This window comes from Malaclemys terrapin, chromosome 5 (assembly GCF_027887155.1).
Source record: "Malaclemys terrapin pileata isolate rMalTer1 chromosome 5, rMalTer1.hap1, whole genome shotgun sequence".
Taxonomy (NCBI): domain Eukaryota; kingdom Metazoa; phylum Chordata; order Testudines; family Emydidae; genus Malaclemys; species Malaclemys terrapin.
Genome location: NC_071509.1, coordinates 57512036 through 57539864, shown reverse-complemented (window position 1 = coordinate 57539864; position 27829 = coordinate 57512036). Strand labels below are relative to the sequence as shown.

Here is a 27829-nt window from a genome sequence, read left to right as displayed (position 1 = left end):
CATGAAATACTGGTATCTAAATGATGTTGTTCATTTGGAACCAAATCCTGTCATTATTGGAGTCAATGGCAAAACTTGCTTGATTTCACTTGGGAAGGACTGGAACTTTGGTGTCCAGTTTTGGTTTAATTTTTACCTCTCTGACCTTTTTTTTCCCCAGGTAGTTTGCAGTACTATTTTTCTCTCATGATTTCCTTTTTGGTGGATATTTGGGCTCTATGCTTTATAAGCACCTCTTCCCCTTATGTCTTTACCTTCTCATTACACTAATCTACTTCTCTGGTTTTCATTATTGTTTTAGATCTCTGTCTTCCCATCTCCTTTAGTCTGAGTCACATCTCTAAATGGATGTATGCTAATCTCCCATTATAAAAGAAACAGAAAATTGTTTTTGGCATGCCCACTCATCTTTCCACTTTTGAGCCTTTTCTCATTCCATATTACAGTACTTCCGTGTCTGTAATACAGAATTTGAGTAACATCTTTGATTCTGGCCTGTTGTTTCACATGCAGACTTGATTAAGTTGTTAAGACCTGCTGATATAATTTATTTAATATTTTAAAAATCTACGCTGGTTTATCAGTCATTAAAACTAAAAATCTGGTGAATGCAGTTGATTACTCTATACATAATAACATAAGAATGGCCATGCTGGGTCAGACCAAAGGTCCATCCAGCTCAGTATCCTGTCTGCCGACAGTGGCCAATGGCAGGTGCCCCAGAGGGAGTGAACCTAACAGGTAACGATCAAGTGATCTCTCTCCTGCCATCCATCTCCACCCTCTGACAAACAGAGGCTAGGTACACCATTCCTTAGCCATCCTGGCTAATAGCCATTAATGGACTTAACCTCCATGAATTTATCTAGTTCTCTTTTAAACCCTGTTATAGTCCTAGCCTTCACAACCTCCTCAGGAACTTGTGGAAGTTCCATAACTTCATTGCTGATCAGCATTTACTGGCTATGTCCAAACTGCTGTCTGTCTAGAATCATGTGGCTCATCTGATCATTTGTGGTTCATACTTGTGTCAAGTGAATCAATTATTCAAGTGTATTATACAGGAATTGTTATACCAGATCAGACCAGCAGTGCATTTAGTCCAGGGACGGGAAAACTTTTTGGCCTGAGGGCCGCATCGTGTTTTGGAAATTGTTAGGGGAGAGGGGCGTGGCCCGCCCCCTCCTTGCCCGCCCCCCCACCCCCCGCTTCTGGCCCCCTGACGGCCATCCCAGACTCCTGGCCCATCGAAATCCCCCTCTTCCTTGACGGCCCCCCTGGGACTCCTATCCCATTCACCCCCCTGCTCCCCGTCCTCTGACCCCCCCCCCCGGAACTCCCACCCCTGACTGCCGTGCGCCGCCCCATCCAACTCCTCCTCTCCTTCCTGACTGCCCCCCTAAGACCTCTGCCCCATCCATCCACCCTTTCTCCCTGACCGCCCCTGAAACTCCTGCTCCTGACTGCCCCCTGCTGCCCCATCCAACCCCCTCCTCCTTCCCGACGGCCCCCCTGCCCCCATTCAACCCCTGTTCTCCGCCCTCTGACTGCCCCGACCCCTATCACACTCACACCTCCACCCCCTGACCACCACCCCGAACTCCCCTGCCCTCTATCTAACCCCCCCATCCACTGCCCCCCGTGCAGCTTGGAGCACCAGTGGCTGGCGGCGCTGCAGCCACGCCCAGCTGGAGCCAGCCACGCACCGTGCTGCACAGAGCACTGGGTCAGGCTGGGGTCTGCAGCTGTGCTGCCCCAGGAGCTCATAGCCCTGCCGTCCAGAGCATTGCGCCAGCGGCACAGTGAGCTGAGGCTGCAGGAGAGGGGGAACAGCAGGGGAGGGGCCAGGGGCGAGCCTCCCAGGCTAGGAGCTCAGGAGCCAGGCAGGAGGGTCACACGGACCAGATGTGGCCCGTGGGCCATAGTTTGCCCACCTCTGATCTAATCCAAAACCCACAGTCTCTGGAATCACCTGCCTATATGACATTTCTTTTTAATTTATGTCCTGAAGCATGGGAGTTCATGAGCCTGATCCAAACCCCAGTTAAGTCAGTAGAAGACTTCCATTGACTTTAATGTGTTATATCCTTCAGACATTTTTTTATCCTATTTTCATCGGTGACTTTTATTTTTATACAACAATTGAAAGTTTGTGTCTAACAGCAGGGCTCTGCAGTTTTGGATGCTTTTCTAAATGTGAGATTTGATTTTCATGAACATCCCGGCTCACCATCTCTGGTTTGATTCTAGTGTAATACTTTTTTTTTTTTTTTGGTCACTCTGTCTAAATATCATGTTTTTCTCACAATGTCCTAGCTTGGAAGAACTTGCTCCCTTGTGAGATCCATGTCACTGACTCATTGTATTAGTTGAAAAGAAAGTTTAGACCTTTTTATATTTTTATATTTCTAGCTATCATTTTTCCTAGATCGTGTCTCTATTCATATTACATTGCTACAATTCTTGCAATGAATGATTTAATAAATCCACCATAATGTAAGTATTTTTCTTATTGTCATGAAATTGGCAGACTATCCCCAGATTTTCTATGCCAATCTTGTATATTTTCAATAATGTTAATCTTACTCAGGGAGGCATGAGACAGCTGAATTAAGCAGTATAAAGTGCATGGGGTAGCCATCATCTTTCAATTTACAGACTGTGTTGATGCCTCTGCATCCAAAGTTTAAATTCCATTTAAAATATGAAACTGATCTCATTAAGCAGCTTGACTGCAGTACGATCTCTTTATAAACTAGACTGGAACACTGCATGTTTGTTTGTGACTGACATTCTGGAGGGTATTTATGGGGAGTCTCTTGTTAAAATTCTGCTAACAAACTGAAGGGAGGATTAGGATGATTTCCCTGAGTCCACTAGAGCAGTGGTTTTCAACCTTTTTTCATTTGCAGACACCTACAAAATTTCAAATGGAGGTACTGACCCCTTTGGAAATCTGAGACATAGTCGGTGGACCCCCAGGTGTCTGTGACCACAGGTTGAAAACCACTGTGCTAGAGTTAACCTCCCTCTGGACACTGCTGACCTATTCCTGACAGAAATCTCTTAAATCTGAGGCTCTACAATATACTGTTGATGCACACATATTTTTGCATGTGTAATGGAGTAGCTTACTCCAAATGGTAGGTATTTAAAAATTAATTTTCCCCTGGGAAAGGATACTTCTTGGTTTCATACAAGGTCTTCACTTCCCACTCCTGGTGATCACTGTGCTATGCTGTCAGAATTCTCTGTATATTTTTCAGGAACAAAATATAAACATTTTGAGTAAGTGCAATAAGTTTGACTGGCAAGAGGGGTTGCTTCTTTTCGTGGTCATAGCTAGATGAAAGGATTTTTGTCTAAATGAGACACCAAATTAATAGATTCTCTAGTCCTTCTCTTCCTCCTTCCCCCATCCCTGCTTTCCTATGGGCACACACATTCCTAGTACATGAGGTTTATCGCAGGTTAAGGGTGAGAAATTTTGTGGGAACCCCTTGTTAAAATATTCACATTGTATCATTGGGTTATGTCAGTGATCCCCAAACTTTTCAGGGTCACTCCCCCCCTTACCCTTGTCCATGCCCCCACCCCCAGAACTGGGGCCAGGAGTGTGGCCACGGCTCCCAGGGTTGGGTGGGGGACGCGGACAGGGGTAAGGGAGCTGAGACTGGGGCTGCAGCTGGAGGTGGGTCTGAGTCCGGGAGTAGGGCTGGGTCTGGGAACAGAATTGCGGCCAGGGGCCGAGGATGGGGGTGGGGCTGGGGTCGGGTGTGGAGCCGCGGCTGGGCCGTGGCCAGGGGCCAAGGCTGCGAGTGGGGCCGAGCGTGGGGCCAGGAACTAGGGCTGGGGGCAGGGCTGGAGCAGAGCTGGGAGTCGGGCTGGGTGATGCTCCGTCCCCACCTCCCATTGGGGCTGGCCTGGGCCACGCCGTGCCCCCCGAATGTTCCTCCCTATGTTCCTCATAGTTTGGGGAGCTCTGGGTGTGAAACTGTAAAATGGCACAGGAAGTGAGTGTTGTGCTATCCACCATGTGATCACTTCTCAGTTATATGTGGTAAGATGAACATGACATCCCATCTGTCCTTCAGATCATAGTAATAAAAATTAGAGAAGAAAAAGATCTATTAGTTCTGCTAGTTCATTCTCCTGCCAATGTACCAGTTGTTCCCTACAGTATATTTTTCAGTGCTTTTTCTTTTCCAGTTTTAGCTATTTCAATTGAAGAGATTTCTACCACTTTTCTTGGATGATGGCCCTTTAGTCTAATTAAGTTTACCCTTAGGAAGCTTTCCCTTTTCCAGATATCAATCCTAAGATGTCTTTGTCTTAATTTTATTTTATTATATCTACTTATATCCTCTTGACCATGCTAGCAACTCCTCTCTTTCCTTTGATGTTTACACCCTTCAAACTACTTCTATTTCAGACCATCTATTATTCTACTGCACCTAGCTTTCAAGAAGTTAGGAGCAGTCTTTTCAGTTAAGAACATGTAAGGAAGAACATGGTAACATGGGTCAGGCTTCATGACTTGTGAAATGTTTGGTAGAAAAGCACATTGAATGGCAACATCAGTTCACAAATCAGTTTTCCTGTGTTCTTATTCCAAACCTGGGTAGAAGTGAAACAATGAATATTGTGTTTGATGGACACTATATTATACTGTCTTGGCATTAGCACTTTGTGCTACAAAACCATTGGTTGTCACTGTTCTAGATTTCATAGGCTTTTTTGTTTTCAAGATTGATGCAAAGTGTAGCAAAGAGGCGTGTTTGCCTTTGGAGATTGACAATGAGGGACAGCCAGTGAGCAGAACCAGGAAGGCCACACTCTCCATGTCGTAAGCAGGGGGGGGCGGGCCAGGAACAGGAAGTATAAAAGGTGGTCCCTGTAGCTCAGGTGGGAAGTAGCTGCCAAAGGAGATGGATGTGTTCTCCCCACTGCTGATGCAGGAGCCCACAGAAGAATTCTGCTGTCCCAAAGAGGGCCTTGACATGCCTGATGCTGAGGAGTTGCTGGGACTGCTACTTGCAGTGTACCCTGGAGAGATGGAGGATGACCCTTGGATGAAGGTACATCCGAGGGGGAGTGTAGGAAGCAGCCCAGGGGAACCAGACTACTGTCTGGCTGTGGTGCTGCTAGAGACATGGTCAGCATGTTGCAGGTGGATTCCCTGCTGACCCAGTGGCAGACCACTCTGCCACTGTTAGGACTCTGGGCTGGGATGTGGTGGAGTGGGTGGGCCTGTGTTCCCACCCCTGGAGTGGCAGTACTCCCTCTCCTTAGGTCAGGAGGCCTGGGCTCCATGGGCACCCTTTGGGTGAGTGCCCTAGACCAGTACTTCTCAAAGCCGATCTGCCGCTTGTTCAGGGGAAGCCCCTGGTGGTCCAGTCCGATTTGTTTACCTGCTGCATCTGCAGGTTTGGCCGATCGTGGCTCCCTCTGGTCGTGGTTCGCCGCTCCAGGCCAATGAGGGCAGCGGGAAGCCGTGGCCAGCACATCCCTCAGCTCGTGCTGCTTCCCGCAGTCCCCATTGGCCTGGAGCGGCAAACTGCGGCCAGTGGGAGCTGCGATCGGCTGAACCTGCGGACGCAGCAGGTAAACAAACCAGCCCGGACCGCCAGGGGCTTTCCCTGAACAAGCGGTGGACTGGCTTTGGAAAGCACTGCCCTAGACTGTTTGCTGGGTGCTCCACCCCTGCCCTGCCTAAGGGCCTGAGCCCCTAAACTGTTTGCTGCTTATGCTGCCTGTGGGTTTGAGCCCTAGAGACAGCTAACTTCCCCCTTGTGTACACTGCTGTTCCAGGTGTGTGACAGCAAAGAAGTGTGGCGCTTGGAGATTGACAGTAAGGGATGGTTATGCATGCCTACATAAGTATATAGATGGTTGGAGTCAAAACTCAGATATTCCTCGTGGAGTCAAATTGTGCCAGCTGTGCTCCATTTTTACTGCTAGTCTCAGCCTCTTGGCTGTACAAACTCTTTCCTGTAACTTTCATTACTGGAGCTGCGTGCTGGCAATATTGAAGTTAATGGGAGCTTTGCCATTGATTTCACATGAAGCAGGGCTGGATCCTAAAAGACAATTCCTGCTTGCCATACTCTCACATGTAATCCTGTTGAAGCCAGTGATACCATTTGGGTGAGTAAGGGAAGCAGTGTGTGGCCCCCAACTGGCTGTTCAGCCCCAGTGGCTCCAGGTTTCCATATTTCTTCCTCCATTGACACTTAAGCAGCATCTGTTCAAAATAGTCTGGATCATCATTAATCTTTGCTTTTTTTTTATGGCTTTCTGCTGCTCCCCTTCCTGAGTCAGACCCCGACTTGCAAAAACCACAACTTCATCAAGGCTTTCTTATGATAAAATCCTCATGGGGAAGGGGGATTGAGATATCGCTGTTGTCATTTTTACTCATGCGAGTTGCTCTGATGCTATGGTGATGGGGAGGAGGGCATAGAAGAACCGAGACAGATAGACATGTCCTTTGTAGAGGAGCTTTCAGAATTCAGTCTCTCAGCCATGGCTTCAGAACTTCCACTAGGCCTGGTGACTGAGATCCTCCCATATTCTCATTTTCTTTTACTAACTCCTGATGAGGCACAGTAATAAGCTCTATTTTTTTACAATTAAGGACAAATGCTGTGGGCCTTAACTCAATTTTTATTTAGACCATATTTAGGCAAACTCCACTGAAGACAATGGAATTTTACCTTAGTAAAAACTAAGTCAGATCCTCAAGTTTTGGCCTTAGCTAGGACATTTTCTGGTTGCCATTAGCTACCAGAAATCTCAATACCTGACATGTAACATCTTCAGATTTTATTAACTCAGTCATGGCTTTGAGGCTTGTCTTACTTTCTTTAATGGTGTTAAAAAAACGAAGAGAGCTTTAAAGGGGTCTTTGGTGGTCTGTTGTAGGAATATTTTTTTTCAGTTTGGCAGTTAGCTGTGATACTTAATTTTGATACCTGTTGTTCTCATGGCGACGGACCGCAGCTGCTGCTGTGGATTCAGTGATTGTAGGCCCCTGTAGTTAAGGTTTAGTTAACAAACTGGAAAAACTCGCGCAACTTGGTTTGTGAGAGAGTGGGGTCCATTGGGGTGGCTTTGCCTGCTGTAATTTTAACTTTCATTGTATTTGACACTTCTAAGGTGAGACTGTTAGCCTATGGCACTGAAACAGGTAGACAATTGTCACTGCCATGTAAACATTTACTGTGCCGAGGGGCAAGGGGAAAGCAGGGAAGCAATGGTGACTGAGAGGTATCTCTCTGAGGCACAATGCTTCTCAAAGCTTCGGCGCAGCTTGCACAGCGCTATACTTGAAATAAAAATCTAGCTCATGTTATTTTAGCTGAAAATGCTTTTCTGTATGATGTTATAAAGGACATGAAAAATAGAACTAATCCCAGTGGTCTGATATTATGGTGACACGGTAACAAACCCCTGCCCTATTCATATTAAAACAAGTTGTCTCATGGTTGGAAGTGCTTTCATTCTGCCATCTATAATATTTAGTTAGGCACCAGACTAAAGAAGCATTTAAATACAAATCCTGCTGTCAGTACTTATCCAAAAATATCTGTATCAAATATGAAAACATATTAGGGTACGCTAATATTTTTAGGGGCTTAAAGGAGAATGTGGCATGCTAACTTTAAAAAAAAAATCTTGTAGGGTCACGTCTTTGGAGTCCTAACTTACTTAGATAAAAGTCCCATTGAAGTTAATGGGAGTAGTTCCTGAATAAGGATTTGGCCCACGCTTTTCCTAATATGACATCTTTTTCTTGAATGACCTCCCAGCAACCTTGTCCAGAGGTCATTTGTCATGTTTATTCTCTGAGTAAAAAGTGCCAACATCTGTTCTTAATTTGCTTTCCCATTAACTTCTATTTTTGCCTTCTTTTCTCTCATCTGTGTTGTATTGCAAATAGTATTTCTGGTAAACTTTATTTATACCCATGTAAGGGGTTGTAATAGTCAAAATAAGTCCCTTGAGTGTCTTTTGTTCAAGTTCCACATTCTCCTTTAAGCCTACAAAATCCAGGGTCCTCAAACAAAAATAAATTTATGGGGAACACAGTTTGATAAGTGACTGAAGTTGTATTTAGGTGCAGAGGCTGGCACGACTCTGGAGACAGATTCTGTGCTCTTTCCCTCTCTCTCCTCTTTTCCTTGTGAGCACACCTAGCTCTTCACTATATTTCACAGGTTGGCTTAGCTATCTTTTGTCCATTACTGGCCATTTCAGATCTAGCTCCCTCATGTGTGGCTTATGTTGGGCAAGGCCCCTGCAAGTTCCGTAGACAGCTTGACCAAAACTCCCAGATTCTGTGGCATTCCAGTGGAGCAGAATATAAAGTATGTGGCATGATCTTCACATGAAAAAACTGAATGGTTTTAGGTAAATTAAATAGAAAAATAAATCAAGTAATTATTAGTTTCCCTTCAGTAGTGAATTTGATATTACATTTATTTTTTATTTTGCCCTAAATTATTAATTTCCAACATGTTGCAGATTTTTATATAGGAAACCTCAATTTTCCATCTTATATAACTCTGAGATACTGTATTCTCCCCTACTGGGTACACTACCATACTCTCTTCTCCTCTAGACCATTTACAAGATACTATTTGGCTTGGCTTTCTCCTCAGGATGAGAAGTGTGGAAAGGAAGAGACCGTGTGTTCTGACTCCTTTGAGCAACTTAATGAAATCAAAACTTGCTGCTGCATCTTTCTGTCTAAGGGTGAAATCCACTTCTCTTGCATAAAGTTTGAAAAATGGTGACATAGGCAGGAGAATCTTTTGGATAAAATCCACATAGCCACCAGACTGGGGCTAGGGAATAGAGTTTCAGCACAAATGCCTGACCACCCCACAACTGCTATTCCAGCCCTACGCTCATCACAATCCTACAATTAATAGAGAATAATAAAGGGAGCCATGTCAGAGAATGTGCTTATATGCAGTTCTGAATTCCAAATAATCATATGGATTGGAAAGGGGATTATAGGAACAAGTCCAAACAATGCAAATGTGCAATATTTCCTTTAAGAGGTGGTAATCCTAAAGCTCTAACTATGCTACCAGTTTCAAACTGTGTGGGTTTAAAACTGGGTAGTGTAGTTTGCATCCGCATAACAGAATTACAATAGTGTTGTTCCAGCACTGTGTTTGAGTCCTGTGATAGAGTTTAGAGTTCAGCATGACCCTGATTTAGCACAGTTCAAATTGCCTCTGGAAATAGTGCTAGATGAACAAAAATAGTTCCCAGAGGGCTAGTTTATTAGTAAATCTGTTTTCAGAAGTGGTTTAGCTTTCTGTCAGTGTAACCAGAGCTTGACATAGGTCATCTAAGAACTCACCAAGACTAATCAGTGAATCATGGCAATTTTTATTGAGCCAAATCCTGAGGTACTCCCTAACTGTAACTTTCTTCACTCAATTAACTTTCATTGAAATCACTGATAGTAAGTAGTGAGTAAACACTGATTAAAGACACTAGTCCCCCACCTCTCTCAAATATTCCCTCTTTTTTTTGTTTGAGTAGCTTGACAAGAAATAATTCCAGTTTGTTCCGATCCACACCCATTCACTCTGAAAAGCCTGATGATTTGGGTGTGTTCCTATGTAGAATACTGAGAGTTTATAATATTTTGGACAGTATGTTCATTTTAATGAAGCATATCTTACCACAGTGGCCTATCTGCAACTCTTCCCATTAGTTTATATCTTATTTTTTGTGTGGGTATATATTTAATATACATATATAGGTCTTTAGCATTGTCATGTCTTAGAGTACATTTTCCATTTGCCAGATTGTACCTTAGGTACCTGCTTTTGTTTGGACAAGCCTAATTTTTTTCTGTTTGGTATATTTGTTGGCTTGTAATGGGGTGCACTCATCCCTCACTGGACAGGTAAGGATTGACTCAGCATTGTGGGCTGAGGAAGCCACACACCCCTGGATCCTACTGGGCATGCTCCAAGTGTAGCTATAGTATAAAAGGGAGCAGATCAGCTCAGTCAGGGCTGACAGCTGAGGAAGAAGGATGCTCACTGTAGGCTCCAGCCTGGGAAGTACCAGAGACTCTGACAGCAGGAGCCAAGGATGTTGAAGCCTAGGCGGAGACCCAGACAGCGGCAGAGGTCTACAAGAACCCGGGGTCGCTGGTAGCCATCTGGACTGGAAACCCCAGAGATGCCCGCTGCTCAACTACAAGGGACAAGTAGGGTTACCATATTGCAGTCCTGGAAAAAGAGGACACTCCAAGGGGCCCTGGCCCTGCCCCAACTCTGCCCCTTCCCTAAAGTCTCCACCCCTTCCCCTGAACACTCTGCCCCCCTGCTCCTCCCCCTCCCCTGCTTCCCGCGAATCAAATGTTCGTGGGAAGCCTGAAACAGACAGGCAGGCAGCAGGTAAGCTGGGGCGGGAGCGGTGGTGGCGGGGGGGGGCACGAGGAGGCATGGCCCAGTCCGGATCCCCGGCTGAGCGGCTCCCTCCGGCGGCTGGCCAAGAGGCTCTGGCCCCGGCGGCTCTGGGCTGTTCCTCACTGCCTCAGCTGCAGCTCCTGAAGCCCTGGATCACAGGCTCTCCTCCCATAGGCTTTCTATAGTCCAAGCTTTGCCTACAGAGAAGCTGACTATAGGGGTTGCGGGGGGGATCTATGGTGCCGAGCACCCCCCTCGCTGGGCCCTACAGGTGGTGGGTGAGGTGACACCCCCATGTTTCCCGGGCTGAGCCCGGGTCCATGTCCCTTTAAGAGCGGGGCCGGGCTGAGCTGAGCCGGCGGGGGGTGGCTCCGCTCTCCGCTGCAGGCTGATGCCGGGTCCACTCCCCACTGCAGGCTGATGCCGGAGCCTGGGCTGAGAGCCCCGCTCGTCTCCTGCACCAGCTCTGGGCGGGGCTTTGCTGCGGCTCCCCCAGGGCTGGGCTGCCCCATGGTAGGGTTGCTTGAGGCAGGGCAGGACCTGGTGACGCCGAGGGATGAACAGGCCCGGCAGGGTGGTGTGGGGGCTGCTGGAGGGGGGAAGCTGGGGAAGGGGTGGCACGGCCTCAACCAGCTGGGGCTGCCTGCCCCGTGGAGGAGGCAGAGGGGTGCAAGCCGCAGCAGGACCCCAAACCCCCAGGGGAGGGGATCTGGGGCCAGCCCAGGGAGGCAGGAGCAGCCCCGGGAGTGCTGGGCCCGTGCAGGGCAGAGCCCCGGGAGAGCCCCAGCCCCGCGGCAGGCAGTGCTGCAGAGGAGCCTGTGCCCTGCGGCGGGCGAGGGGAGCCCCAGGCAGGGGGAGCCGGGCTGCCCGCACCCACCTCTTGTGGCCGCTCCATGTTGCGCCCAGTACCGCTTTCCACCAGCGTGGCTGCCCTGTCAGCCGCTTTTGGGTCTTTAAATAGCCGTCCAGGGGGAAATCCCAGACATTTCTAGCTTTTTACAAATTCCCCCCGGACGGCTATTTAAAGACCCGAAAGCCGGACATGTCTGGGGAAGCCCGGACGTATGGTAACCCTAGGGACAAGATAGGAAGTAGCCCTGGGGGAGGTGGCAATCAGCATGTTTCAGTCTGGATCCCTGCTAACTCAGTGGCAGAGATCCTTGCTACTGATAGGGCTCTGGGCTGGGACCTGGTGGAGCAGTGAGGGCCCAGGTCCCCGTACCCTGGCTGTCCCCCCATCCCTAGGTGGTGGTGGCCCACTTCCCCAACTGGCTGCTGGGCCGCTCAGCTCTGAGAGAAGGGGCAACCCTATCGACTCTGGCCGTGAGACCTTACAACCCTGAGAGCCAGGGTGACTCTATTGACTCTGGCTGCTAGGTCTTACAGGGTGAAATCCACTTCTCTTGCATAAAGTTTGAGAAATGATGATGTAGATAGGAGAAGTGCAGGTGGATCTTTCAGATAAAATCTATACAGCCGCCAGCCTAGGGCTAGGGAATAGAGCTTCAGAGGCCAAGGGCAGTCCATTGAACTTATTCATGGGGTGCATTCACCCTGCACTGGATGGGGTACACTCACCCCATCACATGGCTCTTTTTAGAATGGCAGCTTAAAAATACTTTATATCTCAATCACTGTTTTGTATGACATTTAGTTTTTTTCATGGGATCTCCTCTTTTACTTGATACTAAATGTTTACTGGGGTTGTGCCGTGTTTCTTCCATTCCTCCTTTCCCCAGTATGTGACCTTTGAAGTAGATGATCCTGGGAAAAGACTTCATCCAGGCTTTCTAGCAGTTTTATTTTTGTTTAAAACCGATTGTAACTGGCCTTGTGGGAGCATACTTGGTTTTATGATTTAAGAATTTTTCTACCAAACTGGCAAAGGGTGGTTTTGAGGGCTTCTGTGTAAAATCACCGATTCCACTTTATAAAATATGAAAGAGAAACAATACATTCACTCTGTATATTACGTGCACGTGATTCTCAGGTGATGACATTATTCTGTTTTGACTTAATTCCTAGCAATTCACCTGAAGTTTGCATCTGTAGGTCCATAGTGTTTACATGGGGGTATGCAAGAAAACCAATAAGGTCAAATCCAGATAATCTAAGGGTATGTCTACATGGAAAATACCCACCACAGTGAGTCTCAGAGCCTGGGTTTAAAGATTCAGGCTCATGCCACAATGCCAAAAATAGCCATGTAGATGTCTGGGCTCAGGCCCTGAAACTCACCTTCCTTCCTGGGCTGCATTTGTTTTTTTTTTGCCATGTAGACATATCCTAAGACACACAAATAGTCCCATTGATTTCAATGGGATGACTGGTGTGATTTTGGCCCTAAATCTTGCCCATGTCAGTGCTGGCATGCAAGGACTGGAAAGTGAGTGAAGAATCAAAGCAAGCATGTAAACAGGATTAGACACTGCTGAAGGAAAGAAGTTTTTCTGTTACTGAGACTGTACAGAGTTGTGCATGACTATACTAGGAAAGGTATGCTTTGTAGGATGATTAATACAAAGTAATAGCTCCAGAACAGAGCTCAAGCAACAAGCTCCTTAAGCATGTAAGGTATATTTATTATTATTATCCCTCAATATTACACTATGGAAATGGTTCCTTTGTTTTTGTTTTAATTAAATACCTTTCACAACATAAAAAAATCTTTAATTATACAAAGGGGAAAGCTACTATCTAAAATTATTTTAATGAGTCATCAATAAATTCTGTTACCTAGCAGCTCTGTGTTCTTGGGGAACCAGGGCACAGTACCCAGTCTGTCTGACTCATGAAAGACCTCTTCCCCCGCCCCTGCGTCTGCTTGAACCAAAACCAGTCAGAAGAAAGATTACAAAAGCAATGAAAAGGCCATGGGGGAGACACCTAAACCCCTGGGATAAAGGTGACAGGATTAAGGAAACTCCCCTAGCCTCACTTGCATCGAAGATGGGACAAGGAGGTATCTCCGTTAGCATACAGAATGGAGAACAGAGATTCCAAGGCAAGAACCTCACAAACTCTGGGACCAGAAAAGCACTGCATGATGGAGAGTCTCTGCTCCAGATGTTAATGAACCCACTCCTGCACACACCCAACTCAGTAGTTATCAGACCAATTCTAGTAATAAATCCTTTATTGGTATCCAAAATACTGAAGCTGCCTAATTGCATTGTGAACTCCCTTCAAGGAATCATGGAAGATTAGGGTTGGAAGAGACCTCAGGAGGTCATCTAGTCCAACCCCCTGCTCAGAGCAGGCCAACACCAACTAAATCATCCCAGCCAGGGCTTTGTCAAGCCAGGCCTTAAAAACCTCTAAGGATGGAGATTCAACTAGGGTGAAAGTAAAGCCGAAGACTTACCGGTATGGGGGCCAGCTTTGGCCCCCAGAAGGGGTGGGGCCTCAGGTGGAAGGGGCAGGGCCACCGACAGGGGGCGCAAAAGTGGCAGTGACATTAAAGCGTTGCTGTGGCAGCGCTTTAAGCAGGGTCCTTAAAGTGCTGCCGCAGCAGCGCTTTAAAGTCAGCTGGGTATGGGCTGGTAGTGGCGGCCTCTTTTTAGCGGTACGCCGTACTGGCTCATATCAACTTACTTTAACCCCTGGATTCCACCACCTCCCTAGGTAACCCATTCCAGTGCTTCCTCCTAGTGAAATAGTTTTTCCTAATATCCAACCTAGACCTCCCCCATTGCAACTTGAGACCATTGCTCCTTGTTCTGTCATCTGCCACCACTGAGAACAGCCTAGTTCCATCCTTTATGGAACCCTCCTTCCGGTAGTTGAAGGCTGCTATCAAATCCCTCCTCACTCTTCTGCAGACTAAACAAGCCCAGTTCCCTCAGCCTCTCCTTGTAAGTCATGTGCCCCAGCCCCCTGATCATTTTTGTTGCTCTCTGCTGAACTCTCTCCAATTTGTCCACATCCTTTCTGTAGGGGGGCCCCAAAACTGGATGCAATACTCCAGATTGCCTCACCAGTGCCAAATAGAGGGGAATAATCACTTCCCTCGATCTGCTGGCAATGCTCATACTAATGCAGCCCAATATGCTGTAAGCCTTCTTGGCACAAGGGCACACTGCTGAGTCATATCCAGCTTCTCATCCACTGTAATCCCCAGGTCCTTTTCTTCAGAACTGCTGCTTAGCCAGTCGGTCCCCAGACTGTAGCAGTGCATGGGATTCTTCCATCCTAAGTGCAGGACTCTGCACTTGTCCTTGTTGAACTTCATCAGATTTCTTTTGGCCCAATCCTCCAATTTGTCTAGGCCACTCTGGACCCTATCCCTACCCTCCAACATATCTACCTCTCTTCCCAGTTTAGTGTCATCTGTGAACTTGCTGAGGGTGCAATCCATCCCATCATCCATATCATTAATAAAGATGTTGAACAAAACTGGCCCCAGGACCAATCCCTGGGGCATTCCTCTTGATACTGGCTGCCAACTAGACATCGAGCCATTGATCACTATGTGTTGAGCCCAACAATCTTGCCAGCTTTCTATCCACCTTATAGTCCATTCATCCAATCCATACTTCTTTAACTTGCTGGCAAGAATACTGTGGGAGACCATATCAGAGGCTTTGCTAAAGTCAAGATATATCACGTCCACTGCTTTCCCCATATCCACAGAGCCAGTTATCTCATCATAGAAGGCAATCAGGTTGGTCAGGGATGACTTGCCCTTGGTGAATCCATGTTGACTGTTCCTGATCACCTTCTTCTCCTCCATGTGCTTCAAAATGGATTACTTGAGGACCGGCTCCATGATTTTTGCAGGGACTGAGGTGAGGCTGACCGGTCTGTAGTTCCCAGGGTTCTCCTTCTTCCCTTTTTTAAAGATGGGCACTTATATTTGCCTTTTTCCAATTGTCCAGGACCTCCCCTGATCGCCACAGGGGAGGAACACCACCCATAGCCAGGAATGATCAGTTCCCATTCTCTAGCTTGAACAAAACAACTTTGGAATACTCCCTTGAGCCATCAGTTTACACATAAACAAATCTAGTGTTCTTCCTTGAACCATTGTTGTTTCTCTACAAAAATCCCCTACCCATGCTCAAGTGTTCTGATGCCTGGATCCAAAATCTGCATCAGGTCCATTGGGACTTCATCTTCTCCTGACTAATATTATAATTTCTTGTTTGTTTGGCCCCCTATGGTTATTACCTAGCAATAAATAACTTTCATGGTTAAGCTGGTTGCTTCTCTCTCTCCTTCCCCCTTGTGGGTGTTTTTTGGTTTCCTCATTCGCTCTGCAGCAACGTTCCTCATACCTAAGCTCATAGGCGATGACTCCTCGGGTGCTCCGAGGCTGGAGCACCCACCGGCAGCTCCCTGACTCACCCCCCCCACCTCCGCCTCCTCCCCTGAGCACGCCCCCTGCTTCTCCTCCCTCCCAACGCTTGCGCTGCGAAACAGCTTTTCTTGACACAAGCACCCACCGGTGTCAAGGAAAGTTGGTGCCTGTGCCTAAGCTAAAATCCCTGCAGCGCCCCAAAATCCCGTGGGGTTTGCTCATCAAGTGGGTTACTACCAGAACAACTGTAATGTGAAAGTGGGGATAGGGATGTGCTGAATCAGGGACACATGAGGGTGACAGCTTGGAGGTGCTGCTTGACCCAGTCTGCTGAGTCCAGTGGCATATAAGGGGTCAGCTTGGGAGTGGTGATTAACTCGGTCCTCTCAGACACACTGTGTTAATATGTGTGTTCCTCTGATTCTGGGTCTGGAAGAACCCAGCCCTGGGGAACCTAGGTCCTGCAGGATAGCCCCATTGGGAGGGAACTTGCAGCAGAAGTAGAGCTCCATGAGAACACAAGTGACATGAGCAGTACACTGAGAGAATTACAGACACCTCAGAAGAGTAACCCTAATAAATGAGCATACCCCAAAGTAATAGGCATATCTGGTGAGAATCCTGATCATGAACCGATTCTATAGGTTTTAGTAGTCAGGAGTTTTGTTAAACCCACAGAATTTCTACATTTTTAGGTGGTCAAATGGACTCAATCTCCTTTGACGTTCCTTAAAATTCACAGTGCCTAAGAGCGCTGACTGCTGAAGGTCACTGATAATGTCATGCACACATAATATGTTCTTTAGCAGCTCATTCATAATCATGGGGTTTATTTTATTAATACCAAAATTCCTGTCACCCCCCCACCCCCATGTATAAACAGTCATTTTGTACAGCATCAAATGAACTTGGTTTTGGAGATGTTGGGGAACATCTTGTCATACTTTTGAATTGTGGAGTGTATTTATCTTAACATTTTCTGGTTACAAACTGGTTTAAACTGTGCTTTTCTGTGTTTAAACTAGTTTGTCCATGCTGAGGCTAGCTTGCCTCATAATTTACATGTAGTTTGGCTATGCTAATATTGAGTTTGCTTGTTTTCAATATTATTCCCCTTGTAGTCATTCTGTACTAGTCTAAGAACAGTAGTGCTATGGTTACCTGGTGGGATTTTGGTGGGGAACAAACTATATTCTCTGCTGCCACCCCATAGCAAAGCAAAACAAGATCCTTAGGGTCAAATTCACATCCCTAATTTCAGCTGCCCCAAATTCCAGATTAAAGTCACTCATCCTGTCAATTGAACAGGATTGCATGTGTATTACTGAAAACAGGAAGTGGAATGCACATATGGCTTCCACTGAGGTCAATGGGAGCTGCATGCATTGATAACAGAATATGAGTCCAGATGTACTTTTTGCTTTATTTTTAAAGAAAATAAATACAATGGTATAAAAAGATCATTTCCTTGAATGAAATCGGTAGGCAGGACCTGAGTACAAGGTATAATGTAATATTTGTATATTTCACTCATTCAGTCATTTATTTTCTTCAAAATATTTTCAGTCTTATAAACAATTAAAATGAATTCTATAAATGGAACAACCTCTATAATTCAGTGTTCTTTGTTTACATGGTAAAATGTGGCATATGTCTTAGCATATAAAACTATATTTGATTCACTTTGTTGTCATGGGTACAAATATAGGTAATGAGATTGCTCTACAGTAAAATCAGACTTTCATGTCTTAATTTAACTTTCTTCTTTATATGTCATCTCTTTGTTTAGGTGGAAAATGTCCGCTTAATTGATCGTATATCTTCCAGGAAAGCTGCACTGGGGACTCTGTATTTAACAGCTACTCATGTTATTTTTGTGGAAAATGTGTCTGAAACTCGTAAAGAAACTTGGGTATGATTATGTATTAGACCTAATTTTTTCACATAAGCTTCTTGTAGTGGTGATCTTATCTTATTTTAAAATAAAAATAGTTTACATAGTAAAATATGTAAACCTATGGCATTGTACCTATTAATATTTGTAAAATAATTAGCTTAAAGTTAAGTATCAGAGGGGTAGCTGTGTTAGTCTGGATCTGTAAAAAGCACAGAGAGTCCTGTGGCACCTTTAAGACTAACAGATGTATTGGAGCATAAGCTTTCGTGGGTGAATGCATCTGATGAAGTGGGCATTCACCCACGAAAGCTTATGCTCCAATACATCTGTTAGTCTTAAAGGAGCCACAGGACTCTCTGTAGCTTAAAGTTGATAACTGAGACAATATATATTTCTTTAGTCATTCAGAATCTGAATTTTAGATTGAAAACTTAATTACCTAGATAAATTTAAGAAATTTATAAGAGAATTGGGATTAGAAACACAGGAATAGAAATGTAAAGACCTTCATAAAAATATTAAGTGTTCTACAGCAGTGGTTTTCAAACTTTTTTTATACATACTACTTGAAAATTGCTGAGGGTCTCAGTGACCACTTAATGATCTTTCCAAATGTTGTTTGTACTGTTTGCTAACTACTGAAAGCACTTTGGATAAAAATGCTATATAAAAAAAACCCTTAATAATTAACATTTTTTGTTCTACAAATAAAAGCACACAACTCATATTTTAATATCCGTAGTCTTACCTTTCTAATGTGATGGATGTGCCCTCTCTCCCCTGCTGCAGCAGCTGGGGCTGGGAAGAAGGGGTGGGGGGGATATTTCCCTCTTCCTCTCCACCACAGCAGCCACAGAGTTGAGGCTGGGAAGGAGGGCCATCTCTCCCCGGAAGCAGCAGCCCTGGAGCTGGGGAAAGTCACCTCTTTCTCTGGTTGCTGCAGCCCTGCACATCCCAAATTCCCCCCACCCCCTCTTCTCACCCCACTGCCCCTCCCACCTCCCCTATTCCCCACAAGGCTACCACCTCACCTTACATGTGCATCTTCCCCAGGGTCCAGGCACCTAATTAATGGAGCCATGCCCACACAGCTCCACTAATTAGGTGGATGGCCCTTCATTCTCTTATGTGTGGTCGCCTAGGTGTGCAGGGCCGGCTCCAGGCACCAGCCCACCAAGCTTGTGTTTGGGGCAGCACCTGGAGGGGGACGGCGCGGTGCAGCACTCTGGCTCCGGCTGCCGGGGAAAGCGGGGCCACGGCCGGGCCTCGCCACCCTCCCCCCGGCGCTCTGGCTGCCGGGGAGAGTGGAGCCCCGGCCGGGGCTCACCGCCCTCCCCACAGGGCTTTGGCCGCCGTCCCCCCCCCCGGCGCCCTCCCCTGCCTCACGCGGGGGAGGAGGGGGGGCACGGCGGCCAGAGGCTTTTTTTGCCTGGGGCGGCAAAAAAGCCAGAGCCGGCCCTGTAGGTGTGCACCTTAGAGGGAACAGTCCACAGACCACCTGAATGGAGCACACGGACCGCTGGTGGTCCGCAGACCACAGTTTGAGAATCTCTGTTCTACATAATTACAATGGGAACACTGTTTCAAACTAGAATTACTGGTATCCTGTGGGGAAGAAACTCTGAATTTGTATTCTTGCATGAAGGTAAAGATGCTGCTATCAATATCTGTCTGAGCAGTATCAGTTATTTCTCGCTCGCTCTCTCTCTCTCCCCCGCCCCCACACAGAGGTAATTTAGTATCTGTCTACCTGTTTTATCTCTCACCCAATTTGTCTGTCTATTTTATCAAATCTATCTAATATATCTATATCTATCTAGGTACTGATATGCCTCCCTCACTATACTATGAGTGTCTAGCGATAGTTTAGTTACTAACTCTATTGCCCATTTGACATTAACCGTAAATTCTGTCCTTCTTCCCTTCAATCCTCACCTTCACTGTTCAGTATCCTTAAATAAGATCTAATATTTGAGCTTTTGCCAATGGAGAGGGGCAAAGTTTTGGCCTAGATTTTTTTTTTTTTTAATTTGTATCACTGGTGCTGTTAACTTCTCATTAAAGCTGGATCAAAAGAGATGTCTCTTTTATAACCACTAACTTATATTTTAAGAAAGCAATTAGATGTCATGAATTAGTTAGTGTTTGTAACACCCTTTGAATACCTGAAGCATTAGAGAACTCTTTCTTCTGGGTTATGATAGGAGCCATGTCAGTCTCTTATCATTTGTGCCTGGAAGTGGAGGAAAGAGCTATGAGGAGGGTTGTGAGGACTCTCTGAAATGTCACTGCTACTGTTTAGGCCATGGGAAATCAGTGTAGTGTTTCTCCTTACCACAGATGTCATTTTTGCTTGGCATAACCAATTTTTGTCTTTTCAGATTCTTCACAGCCAAATTTCCTCCATCGAGAAACAGGCCACAACTGTTACTGGCTGCCCTTTGCTGATTCGCTGCAAGAACTTCCAGATCATCCAGCTTATCATACCTCAGGAAAGAGATTGCCATGATGTTTACATATCTTTAATACGTCTGGCACGGCCAGGTATGCACGGGGAGCGCAGCACTAGATGTTAATGCTTGTAAGCAATTAGCCTGATTGAAGGCCCTTTGACAGGAGCTGAGGTTGTTAATGGACTATTGCCTGCTGGTGAGATGATATCAGCATCTTTTTCAAACATCAGGGCGAGGGCAGTTTTGTTTGTAATCTGCCTGGAGAGTCTCCCCTCACTCCACCAGCAACACTCATACAAGAGGCAGCCATCATCTGGCAGTAAGTGCTAGTGAGCACACATAGTGGGACAGCTAATGCAGTCAGTAGAACAAACAAACAGCCCAGGGAGGTGTCTAGGTAGAGGTCACTAGCATGCACTGGCTGGCAGGGTGGATTTGATTTAAATCATGATTTAAATCACTAGTCAAGAAGACTTGATTTAATCATAGATTTCTACATAAAAGTGCATTCTTGTTGTTATAACAATACATATTCTTCATAGCTCAGAGATAGATGTAGGTTTCATTTTTAGAAGGTTCAAACTATCATTTTTAAAGTGATTTAGTTTGAAAACGTTTCAGATTAGTTTTACAGCTATATCAGAAAATGAATGATTGTTTGGTTATTTCATTTACCAAAGGTAATTGAAGCAGATATTTATGAAGTCATTGGGAGGTGAACTATCTCCAATTCAACAGGTTAATCATTAATATTTGGAGGATTTTCTTGCTGTATTAGGAGGAGAACTTCACCAGACAGACATTTACATTGTTTTATTTAACTAAAATAACAGCGTTATGTATTCTGGATTTTTTTCTTCAACAGCAAACATAGTATTTTAACAAAACAAGCATATTAATTTTTGAATTTAGTTAAACATCCAAGTTTTTTAAAATCAGGTTTGTTTTTGTTAAAATTGTTAACTAAAATAGTTAAATGAAATATTTAAAAAACCAAACAAATTAAATCAACTATCAGCCAGGTCAACATGAGAAACTTAAAATATTGGCTTCTGCAACTAACTCAGTTGTCTTCACCTTCTTTTTCCTGTTTGTTCATAATCTGGAAAAGAAAAACAAACTTTCCTGCTTTTTCAGGTCCCAGACGATTTCTCAATTTGGAATGAACTAGTCCAAAGGAAGAAAATATTCTTTCTACATCAGCAGAAGAAGCTACAGCTGTTAAAAGTGAGATTATCACTTCAACAGTCTCTGAATCCAAGTGCTTAAGTGATTTCCATCAGTTCACTGGTGTGACTTTCTTTAAAACATCAGCAAACATATATTTCTTGAATGGTTCACCCTTATCTCTGAAGTTTATTATAGTTGTCATTATGGAGGGATGATTGCTGGACATCCATGTCATAGCCAACTCCTCCTCTTCAGCAGTTAAGGTTTGACCCTGGTACCAAGTATTGAGAATCATTGCAAGAAAATGAGCTGGAGATAGTGCTTGTCCCATTTTTTTTTAATGCTTGTAATTTAACTCTGTTATTACATATTTCGCTTTTTAAGATCTCACTCAATTCCTTCCAAATTTCAACAGCGTCAGGAATAAAACAGCTATTTCCCTGCATTTTGTTCAAGGCTACAGAAATAGGCTTCTGGGTACTCAGCATGTGGTTAACATTTCTCTGAAGCCCAATACTGAGAACTTTAGCTGTGACAGCGCCATCTATTTTTTCACTATTTTGTTCACAAACTGTCATCAGATTAGGCCAGTTCTTGCTATAGTGCTCAAAACAGTCCACTACTTTGAGTTCCATCGCACGTCTTGTGGGAGAATTAGCTTGGTTCCTCACACTTTTTTTTTTTTTTTTTCAGAGCAGCTGCTGCAAAGTGGTTGTTACGGAAACATTTGCAATTTCTACAGCATTAGCCTTTATTTCTGGAACACTGAAGTCTTTGGCTAGGAGGTGCATCAAATGAGCACTGCAACCATATGTTAATAGCTTGGGACTCTCTAAGTAATTTCTTCTCATCTTGGATACATTTTCAGCATTGTCTGTGACCAAGCTGCGTACTAGACATTAGAATTTTTTTCAGTTTGTTATAGCTTTTACTGTAAGTATTCTGCTGTGTGTGCATTTCCTGATGTATCATTTGTTTCTGTAAGGAAGACATTTTCTTATGTTGTCACACAAGCACATACAACAGAATCATTGTGGACATTGCTCCACCCATCAAGACTCAGGTTAACAATTTTACCCTCTACACCTTTTGCACACTGCTCAATTTCTTTTTCACACACTTTATCCAGCAAGTTGCCTGTGACATCTGCTCTGTTGGGTGGACTGTATTCTGGTCTTAATGACTGAACTATGTTAATGAAGTGTGGGTTCTCAATCATATGGAAAGGAGAGTTTGTTGCATAAACAAACCGGGCAATCTTTTAATCAATTACCTCTTTTTGTAATCTGCTGGTTCTCATCACAAACTTATATATGGTTGGTTCTGGGTGATGGAGATTTTTTTCTTTTTGCTACAGATGATATAGTGTGGCTATGTGACATACATGATGTGACTAAAACACTATCATTGGCAGATAACTCTGAAACTATAGAAAATTATGGTGATCTTGAAGGTGATCTGTCTGAGGAGGGATTCTCCTAAACAAAATAAGTCAATGCAGTTATTTAATTATTACCACCATACTGCTCATTTAGTATTACTCATTGCATTCACTGACAGTACTACTTTAAAGGTGAAATTGTAAAAGGAAGATCTGCCTATTTCAGCTATTTATTTTTTATCACAACTGCATCTAAAATGATAGTACCATAGAGTAACAACTATATTTTTTTGCTCAAACATGAGAATTCAAGAATAGTCCAGAAGGAAGACAGGTAGTCCTTAAGAAAGAAGTATGAAATAAAGAAGTTTATCAACCTGAAGATCCTGCATGTTCAGACATGTTCCTTTCATCATCTTCAACACAGCTTCCTCCTGAGAAGGAACACTTGTCATGATGTTGTTTCATTCAGGCGACCAGGCCTTGCATTTCTTTGTTGTGCTGTTTGCATTTTGCACGCATGCCTGTCTTAACCACAGGTAGAGGCACTTCATTAAAATATTCCCAAACTGGGTCTCTTTTACAGCCTGCTGCCATTATAGGTTTTCTCTTCTAGTGAGAGAACGGTATGGAGATCTCAAATCAATGAAGGCTATACTCAGAAAGACCTCAAGACTTCTGGACTATGCTGCTCAGACAGTTTCACTTCTGTTTCTACTGCCTGTCCCTCCCTTCTCACATTTATCTCCAGACTTTCTCTCCTTGTCCAGATCTATTCCACCTCCACAATCTTCTGTTCATTGAACTTTTTGAAACCTCGCACTTTTAGAGAGAGGTAAGGGATTGACTCTATGTACACAAATTTGCAGAGGGACAATAGGGTTGAGGTCTGTTATTTCTCACCTCTCTATATATTTATTTAACAGCAAAAATGTTTTTAAAATAAACAAGCATGTATCTCTGGATACACAAATCCACAGTTTGCGAACTGCAAAACTAAGCATCTCTGATGGTATCTTCTCGACTGAGCCTCATTGAGTAAATAGAAAGATTAACCTAAATCTATAAAGAAGCCCCTGGAGCCACATAAGATTGGGTCTCTAATCCATGAACTATTGGAACTCATTTACAAAAGTTTTCTTAAACATTACATTAATATATTGTCTGATACTAGAGAATTAGAATTTATAATCCCTATTCCATGATGAGACATTATAGCTCAAAGATATCTTAATTAAAACTATCTTTTAGATACGTTTTTTTCCCTCAAAATGCATTTTAACCCAAAAATCAGATTTTTTTTTTTTTTTTTAAATCATTGATTCTTATCCACCCTGCTGCCTGGGGAGCATGGGGCTGATGGCAGGCTACCGCTTATGGAAAGCCCCAAATAACTTAACAGAGTTATAACCTTTCCACACGGTTTTGAAATGTGGCTGAACATCAGTGAAGCCAACTACAAAAGCCTTGAACACCCATGATTATGCTGTGAACAAGTGTACAGTTTCCTGTGAATGTTATCCCATTCTGTGCCTCAAATGCCTTTATCTAGCTTAAATGGCAAAGCCTGGAAGAGATTTTCTGCCTTTTCCCCCCCCCCAGTTCATTCTGCCAGTGGAACTAGTCTAAATTGTTTCTTGCTGTGTGCAGATTTGCAAATGACAGCAAGGGGGAAATGAACCTTTCCCTGCTTCACACCTGCTAAGGATCCAACCACAATGTAGCTGAGGAGTGCAGAAAAAAACCTGACCTTTTGTGTGTAATATTACTGTTCTCATATCATAGCTGCAATATACGAAACAGCCTCTTTTTTTCTGTATTTAAATTTCTGGGAAAATGTTAAGGGAAGGAAAAATGAAATCCAATAGCCTTGTCTGTACTTGCAATTTCACTTCTATTACATCTAGGGTAAATACCAGGGTACAATGATCCTGTTGTCTTATTCTTTCAAGATAAGTTTTATACTGAAACAATTAGTTTAACAGAATGAACTTAACTGAACTAGACATATTAGGAATAAATATTTACATCATGATAGCACCCATAAGCTTCAATTGTGCCCAGCGCTGTACAAACACAGAAAAAAAGAGTGTGCCCTGAGGGGGATAGAAAATAATAGCTGTGTGTGCTTTGCAGTTTTAGGAGATATATTTCATCCACATATACCATGTAGATTGTGTTATGGGGAAATAGGGCAATGAGCACAATGGGATATAATTAAAATAATGGTAAGTGCTGGCTGTACACAAAAAATTGCTAAAAAGTGAAGAGTTTGTGTTAAGCTAAGTATCTCCTAAGGAAGTTTGAGGAAAGATTTGGCTGTACAGCATCAGTGGTGTGACATTACTTTGTGAATAACACCTGCTTTAAGGATGTTTAATAAAGAGTTAAACTTGGGGGTCTTATTGAATGTGCTTTGAATGCGTAACCTGCTCAGCGAACAGCTGTTGCTAAAAGGCTACACTATATCTTGCAGATATGTCAGATTTTGTTATGTTTTTTTCTTTCTACACTGAACACAGATTGCCAGGTATCAAAGAAAAGCTGCAGAGCAGGTGTTGTATAAAGAATATGCAGGTTGACAGCTAGGTGATTTAGTCTACCAATGAATCTATGTTTTGATCCACCTGTATTTGGATTTTGAACATGTTCAAATCTAGGACCTACTGTCAGTTTCAAAATACTGAATTCAACTGTGCAACCGAAGGTAATTTTGACCCTTTACCCTTAAAAGTGAGAATCCAAGTATTGTAGCAGAGTCCAGCATCTCCTCCTGTGTTTGTGCTGTTAACTTAAGAATTAATTGGAAAGGATGCTGAATGTAGGCTGTTTTGATGCAAACAACCCAGTCTGAAGCATAAGGTCCAACTCTGTCTTTTAATGTTATTTTGAACTCTGTGTAAAGGAGACATTGCTATAGTTTGCACAAAACTGACAACGTCAATGTTCATTTTCATCTTGCTACAAGACAGCTTGTTAGAGCTGGTTTTCTCTGATGTGTTAGAAAAAAATTGCATAGCAAGCCACAGCAGCAGTTTAAGTTGGTAAAGTGCTTACTATAACTAGAATACCAGTGAAGGGAATATGTACACTGGAGTACATGTATTTGAGTATGCTAGGTGATGTAGGGTGAAAGTAATTGGAGTATGTTATGGAAACAGTTAATCAATTTAAGCTCTTGGTTACGCTGATGTAAATCTGGGTTAACTCCACTGTCTTCAGGATCTCATCATGTTTTCATACAAGACTGGAAAAAATAAGATCCTGTAATGCTCCTTCCCTCGAAGGGACAGAAGGTGTATATTAATGCCCGTGGAGAGGTGGCTTTTGACCCTGGCATTGCAGTACTAAGGAATGCCCCAGTGAAGAACAAATGTGGCCAGGAATGCTTTTGAGAAGATGCCTGTTGGGCAGATCCACTGGTAGCATAGCAGAAGCAAGTTGAGCAGGACACATACGTGAATGAGAACAAACAAAAGAATGGATTTAAGTGGCAGGCCACAACTCTATTAGTGTCCCTCCCCAGTATTAAGTTTATCTACCCTATCTCCCTCATTTAAGTGAGTCTAGTGTGGGATTTATAGGCCTTCTATCATATATCCATAACTCAGGGCAGACATTCCTCAGCCTTCACCTTGGATTTAGCTCATTCTGCTGAAACCTCTCTCCTGTGAAGGAGAAAGACAGACCGTACCAAAGAGGGACCTCTGTCTGAAAAGACTTAAGGTCTCTTTCGCCTTCTCCCACAGACATAAGATGTACAGTCAAATCCCAGTCTTTTATTTCTGGGCAAAGGCCCTTTTGACCTTTTATTTGCCCTGGGCACTGTCCATAAGTTGTGTTGAATAAAATATTCTTACAAATTACTGAGATGAGACTTCTAAATCCTATTCCTATTGAACCTAACTGCCCTTCCATGATGCTGTCATGAAGCCAAAAAAAACCTACCAGGCTTCTGCCAATTTTTTCCTAATGGGGAAAAATATTTCCTGACCTTTAAAACAGGGAATTGGTCAGACCCACAGTATCCTAAAAACACAGTCCTTACATTATAACTACAGAAGGGGAGGTTGGGATCAACTAAAATGGAACAAGAGGCATGAAAAATCCTGGGCAAGGATTTAAATTAATGGGGAGAGGACAGGGAGTCAATTGGCTCCTATCTCCCTCTGGCTGGCCAATGGGTGGCAGTGCCTGTGGGGATTAGAGGCCTACCCTTGCAAGGACTGCCCCACCCCTTTCCTTCTGAGGCTATCCCGTGCTCTGCGGATCCAGTCACGTTTTCCACCAGTTGAACCAGGTGGGTGGCACTGCTGCAGGGCAGCATCATGTTTTGCCTCTAGCAGTAAAGCATCTGCCATTGACACTGTGGGGGGGATGGGAATCTTACTCACATGAAGTTAATAGGATTGATTGTAAAGTGAGCGGGATTTGGCCTACCAATACTGGTGGTTGCAACTTTTCTATCCCCTGTTTCTGTCTGCCAGAGTGCTGCACCCTCTTGAAGGGTAATATAATTGCTGTACAGTTGTGGACTGCTTGTCCTCCCTAGGAGGAACTCTGGCTGAGTCAGGTTCTATTTTCCCTCTCCCACTTGCCTTTTTTCCTGCATTATACCATACCTGAAACTGTAAGATCCCATCTTCTGTCGTGATATTGTGTAATGCATTGTAACAGTTTGTGACATAAGGTGGCCTAACCAGGGCTGGCTCCAGGATTTTTGCCATCCCAAGCGGCGGGGAGGAAAAAAAAAAAAAAAAAGCCATGATCACGATCAGCAGTAGCCCAGCCACGCCACTTCTTTGGCGGCAATTCGGCGGCAGGTCCTTCCCTCCGAGAGGGACCGAGGGACCCGCCGCCAAATTGCCGCCAAAGAGCCGGACGTGCCGCCCCTTCCCCTTGGCCACCCCAAGCACCTGCTTGCTAAGCTGGTGCCTGGAGCCAGCCCTGGGCCTAACCAAACTAAAGGGTCCAATTCTACTTTCAGTTGTACCTGTCAACTTCCAATGGAGCATGCACAGGTACAACTGAAAGCAGAATTTGGCCCTTTAGCTTAGGCTACTTTGTGTCACAGTAACATTTGAAGTTGTACAACAGCAGAATTTGGCTCAATGACTATAATACTGTGTTTGTATCAGGCCCTAAATATTATAGAGGGTATATGTTAACTAAACTTTAAGGCACAAT

At 44.3% G+C, this 27829-nt stretch overlaps 1 protein-coding gene across 4 annotated transcripts in view; it reads left to right on the top strand.

Moving 5' to 3' along the window:
* MTMR7 (myotubularin related protein 7) overlaps positions 1-27829 on the top strand; it is a 97828-nt gene that overhangs the window by 10004 nt on the left and 59995 nt on the right. For 2 of the 4 annotated variants that reach the window (XM_054029861.1, XM_054029858.1), the window contains exons 2-3: positions 17531-17653; positions 20020-20182. The exons of 1 other annotated variant lie outside the window; for it this stretch is intronic. Coding sequence is in view for 2 of the 3 variants with exons in the window: in XM_054029858.1 (XP_053885833.1) it covers positions 17531-17653; positions 20020-20182 (286 nt within the window). In the remaining variant the exon portion in view is untranslated. Of the gene's footprint in view, positions 1-17530; positions 17654-20019; positions 20183-21228; positions 21319-27829 lie in introns of those variants that run through there. One more of the 4 variants, XM_054029859.1, reaches the window with a different exon arrangement.